We start from the raw sequence: 5,306 nt of genomic DNA, 5'->3' as shown, positions 1-5,306 counted from the left end.
TGTATCAATATTTTTTTTACATTTCCTTTTTTTAATAAAAATTACAAGAGGAAGCTCCCACCCACTAGTATTTAGGAAGAAGAAGCAATAATATGTAATCAAACAATATCAATTCCAATATAATTAGGTGGGATAGAAAATAAATTTTCTTTTTAAAAAAAAAAGGAATATTTGAAAATTTACAACGGCGAAGAACCTGGAAGACATTAAAATGCTTTTGTCTGAAACCTCAAGAAACAAGTTAGCTTAGTAGTTTTGCTGAGTTTAAAGTTCTGAAATGGACCACTTGCTTTCGAAATCCGCTATTTGCTCATCCCCAAAGCTAGCTTGATCTGCATGAGATGCGTTCGGACACTACTTTCTTCTACCTGCTTTTGCCAAAAATAATTAGAAACAAACATATGTACAATGATCGTTGTGGCGCAAGCATCATTAACAGTCAATTGAAAACTAAGAACGGTAAAGATGTATATTTCCTTAAGTGTGATAAATATGGTTCAAAGAACGCAAAGATGTGTATCTCTTAAGTATCATAATCTAGTACCCATTTGCTCAATACGAAACTAATAAGATATTACATAAGATTCCAAAACAGAAATGAATATAGAATAACCAGCTTCTGTATGCACTTTATTATCCTTATAAACTTTATCCAATGTCAAATGTCAAATGGGAACCATAACAAATTCTTAACAGCAAACATTTGGAGTCAAACTTGAAGAACACATCACGCTTCTGTGAATTTTCAACTAAACATCATGAATAAAAAAGGTTTATAATCTATAGGAATAATGTTTCCATAGTAAGATATTATGTTAACTCCGCTTATCCTACATCTGCAGTACATAACCGGTCCCAAGGCCGGACAAAATGTTGAACAGCCAAAGAGGAACACGAGCATAAGTTAAGTGTAGTAGAGATAAAGATGTTGAGATAGATGAGTGGTCATACGCGATTGGATAAAATAAATAACGAAGATATACGAGAGAGAGAGAGAGAGAGAGAGAGAGAGAGAGAGAGAGAGAGAGTTTTGGAGTAGGACGTATTATGAAAAAGATGGTAGAATCGCGTCTCAGGTGGTTTTGACATATGAGAAAAAAGACCGATAGAACACTCAGTTAGGAAGGTGGATGAAATGGAAGATGAATAAGAGGTGAAAGGCAAAGAAAAACCTAGGAAGACCATTCATGAAGTGGTCAAACAAGATTTACATGTAAACGATCTCTTTATAGATATGATACATTATAGAGCTCAATGACATCATTTGATCCATGTAGCCGACCACACCTAATGAAACAAGGATTTGTTATTGTTGTAGTAAGATATTATGTTACAGATGATAACTGTGCAGCCATTGATTTTAGAGTGAAATGAAATGATATACTAGCAATATCATATAAGCTACTTAAAAGAATAAAAGAACTAACATTGTATTTTGAATTTTGACAACACTAAACCATATGTGCAGTACTTTCTCCTAAACTTCCACAAATTCAATTTATATCTTGCGAAATTTCAACAAAAACACCAGAAAAAATTCTGATGCTCAGAAGCAGTTTCACATAATGACATTTAAGTTTTGATAATCCCAGTGTCGCTATCCTTAACCAAAAAAACAACCCATAATCATACACAAAAAAAAAGGTATTTAGATAAATAGCTAAGCACCCAATGAAGAAAAGAGACAAATAGTTGTTAAGAGCAACGAAACCTTCGATGAGAGATTCGTTGTACACAATTCATGTTCTATGACAATGAATCATAACTCTCACCTGAATAGCTGCTACTGAAGCCAGTAGTAATTCACACTCATCAAGCAAAGCTTTCTCCTTGGCTGCTACAATTGCAACCTCGGAAATTAAATTATTCATGCCCTCCACCTATCACACACAAAAGTAACGTGGTCTCAGCAACTAGACTAGACCATTTTATAGGACAGAGATAAATAAATTTGTAGTAAGGTCCTTTAATACTGATTACAGATTTTAAATTATATATTGGGAAATTGGAAGAATAAAAGATAAAAAGAACAATGAAAAAAACAGAAAAATAAAGATAGCAAATGCAATTCGGCCTACAAAATAGAACATAAATTGATGATAAAACATATTGTCAGAAATCTGAACATTGATGTTGATATCTGTACCAGTCCAATAGAACTCATGGAACAATTAACTCACCCGTAAAAGTGATGAGCAGATTGTAGATCCCATTGCTTGCATAACATCAACAGCTTGACCGATAGCAGCTTTCAAATGCTCTATATCGACCTGTAAAACAGAAACCATAGTAATAAAGTCGGTGCCTATCTCCTCATAGAGGTCATTCATAATCAAATGAAAACAAGAGCATGCCATCATACATACCTTTGCTCCTCCAGCTACCGGTAGACAAAGAGTGCTTGCCTTAAAATCTTGTACAGCACCAGATAAAGTGTCGCCGTGATCTCTTTCAAATACAGCCCAATCATCAAGGAAGGTCATCTGCCTCAGTCATTTTAAAAGGCCAAGATTTGAAGGTGTGTCTCAAAATGTAGGAACTTCAATTTAATCAAAGTGTAAAAGTATTATTTTGATCCCCAACAATTGGGTCAAATTCTAATTCGGTTCCCAACGTTTCAAATGTCCTATATTAGTCCTCAATATGTAGAAATAGGATATTTAAAATGTTAGGGACCAAATTAGAATTTAGAATTTGGCTCAAGTGCTGGAGACCAAAATAGTACTTTATCCTTAATCAAATAAGGAAAGACGAAAGACGATAACATTTCACATTTCTAGCAAGGAAAATCGAAAACCATCAACATTGTACTACCAAAATCTTAGCCCCCTCCAAAACCAAAATTCTTCTAACCATGTACCTTATATATGCTCCAAGTTGAAAAAAGTAAATTAAAAAAAAAAAAGAGCAGAATTTTTTGTTGCAATTATTTTTTTTATTCAATTTGTTAAACCAACAACATCTGTCAAGAAAAAATCATTACTTCATCATTCAAAATAGAATTCAGCTTAAGCTCAAGCTTCCGCTGCTGAAGATCAATCCTGTTCCTGATAACAGACTCCAACAGTGAGAGAGTAGTTCTCCATACATCATACAGTGTTCTCTGCACCAATGAAAAAGAGTATGCAGTCATGTCCATAGCAGTAGAATTACTTCAAAAAGAGTATGCTACCAAGTTTGTTAAAGATAGTAGGTAACACCTCTACAATTGCATTTTGGATGTAAAGTGCAGCCTCGGCTCTTGCATTGGTAAATCTCCATTGCAAGTATCTGTTGTATAGAAGCCGTAATTGGTGAGCATCTTCTACGTTGGCTGCACCCTTGTTCCCTTTTCTAAAATCAGCAATGAAGCTAAGCACTGAATTGGAATTGCTGGATTGAACGGATGAACCAGACGACCTTATTCGAGATGGACTAACCCCTCTAGGAGGAGGAGTTGATGGTCTTGATCTAGACGGACTGATTCCTCTTGTCCCCGAACATGATAAAGCCGAGGTCCTACTAGGCAACGCAGGATGCGAGTGTGATCCAGGAACTGATAAGGACTGAGATCTGACTCCAGTAAACCCCGGTCCTGCTTTACCTGACGGAGTAAGAGGTAGAGATTTCTGTGACCTTAACACCTCACCACTTACATTACCACTTCCAACACGCGAAAACAGAGTAATAGCATCACTAGAATATCTCTTTAGTGAAGATAAAACAGTTGCAGGCGCTGGAGTGTCGAAACTTCTAGAAACAGCAAGATCAACACTCCTGTTTAGGGCACTAGAAGATACCTTCCCGCCAATCCTACTAGGCCACCGATGCTGATCTATGAATTTAGAAGGCAAAATCTCCACTGGCTTCGAATTCTCAGACTGATTAGAGATATCTTTCCCTTTTAGAGGACTCCTCTTTCTTTCTGGTGTAGGCTTCCTTATTAAGGGAAGAGTTTCAGCCTGCTTGTGTGCCACATTTGATGTCGGACGAAGGGAGGTTACTGGCTTTGACTTCTTGCTAACAGGACTGGAAATGGAGTCTGAATTGAAAGAAACGCTGAGGCTCCGCATTGTAGAAGGCCATAGACTTTCTGGCAAACGGCCACCTGCCGCCGCCCTTCCGGATGATAACTTGACATCTAAGGATGAGTCACGGACCGGCGTGGAAGGCCTTGGTGGCGGCGGTGAAGGAGGAGTCGAAGGCCTCCTTCTCTCTGACGATTGAGCTCTCTTTTGTAATGATGATGACGATGAAGACGATGATGGTAATGCTGTCCTTGTGGGATTTGGTGAAGGGAATCTTCGAGAAAGGGGAGCCGGAGAAGGTGACCTATACCGGGAACTAACTTCTCTTGTGGCGACCGGAGTGGGCGACTTATGTAGAGATGTAAATTCTGTTGGGTTAGCCGGAACAGGAGACTTGTACCGAGAGCTAACTTGTTTTGTTCTAGAGCGCCGAGTGGTGGGTGCATTGTTCTTTTCTGCCAGAACAAAGGGAGCTGCTCTCGGGGTCTGCACAGATTTGTGTTTCCCTGAGCCTTGCTCTGATTCACATACATCCATCCACTCTGTCCCAATCAGACCACATTGATTTAAGTCTTTCAAGAAGGTGAACCAGATTCGTCAGCCTTGCCAATCATGTTTCTCCCGTTCAACGGAACACAATTCAACGGCACGGAATTATCCAGAAAGCAGATCCTTTTCTGTTCAGTAAATCTGCCACCGAAAAAATAAATAAAAAATAAAAAGTGATGCAGCAGAGTTGTAAGAAAAGAAAAGGAAAAGGAATCAAACAAACAAACACGTAACCCACGTCTTTACAGAGAGTCGGATATGTTTGTGAAGTAATTTTACAATCACATTCACATTCACACTCAATAAACGCAAGAACGGCATTTGGAGTAACTGGTGAGAGAAACTCCCGGAAACTGTCCTGACGTGCATTTAACGTTTTATTAACATTAGATTAGATGGCAGTGGGTTATGTAATTATGTTTATGGGATCAACTGAAAACAAATATTAGAAAGGATTCAAAATTTCAAATTCCAGGGGAAAATGGGGATACTGCGGACTGCGGAGAGTTAGAGGATGTAAGATGAGGGATAGATGTGGGTATTTCATTGGGGCCTAAGCCCAAAAAAAAAAAAAACGTGTTGCATGTTTATGCTATCTCTCTTACAATCTTCTTCTAATAACAATTTGAGGTCAGAAAAAAAGCTACAAGAGAAATTCAAGAGAAATTCATGAACAAAACTACAAGAGACCACCCAATTCACAAACAGAAATCATCAAATAAGTGACTGAAATTAAAGAAGCCACGGAGA

The 5,306-nt window shown here is 37.9% G+C and overlaps 1 protein-coding gene across 1 annotated transcript; it reads right to left on the bottom strand.

Moving 5' to 3' along the window:
* On the bottom strand, positions 1-5,085 carry LOC107479560 (AUGMIN subunit 8). The gene is made up of 7 exons (XM_016099687.3): positions 4,795-5,085; positions 3,201-4,697; positions 2,984-3,103; positions 2,367-2,483; positions 2,181-2,270; positions 1,773-1,880; positions 1-368 (listed from the first exon to the last, which is right to left on the bottom strand). Exons 2-7 carry the CDS (start codon positions 4,542-4,544, stop codon positions 303-305), a joined length of 1,845 nt encoding a protein of 614 aa, XP_015955173.1. The 5' UTR covers positions 4,545-4,697; positions 4,795-5,085; the 3' UTR covers positions 1-302.
* Between the last annotated feature and the right edge of the window lie 221 nt (positions 5,086-5,306).

The sequence above is a fragment of the Arachis duranensis genome, chromosome 3, assembly GCF_000817695.3.
Source record: "Arachis duranensis cultivar V14167 chromosome 3, aradu.V14167.gnm2.J7QH, whole genome shotgun sequence".
In the NCBI taxonomy this organism is placed as follows: domain Eukaryota; kingdom Viridiplantae; phylum Streptophyta; class Magnoliopsida; order Fabales; family Fabaceae; genus Arachis; species Arachis duranensis.
This window is presented reverse-complemented; position numbering and strand designations above follow the sequence as displayed.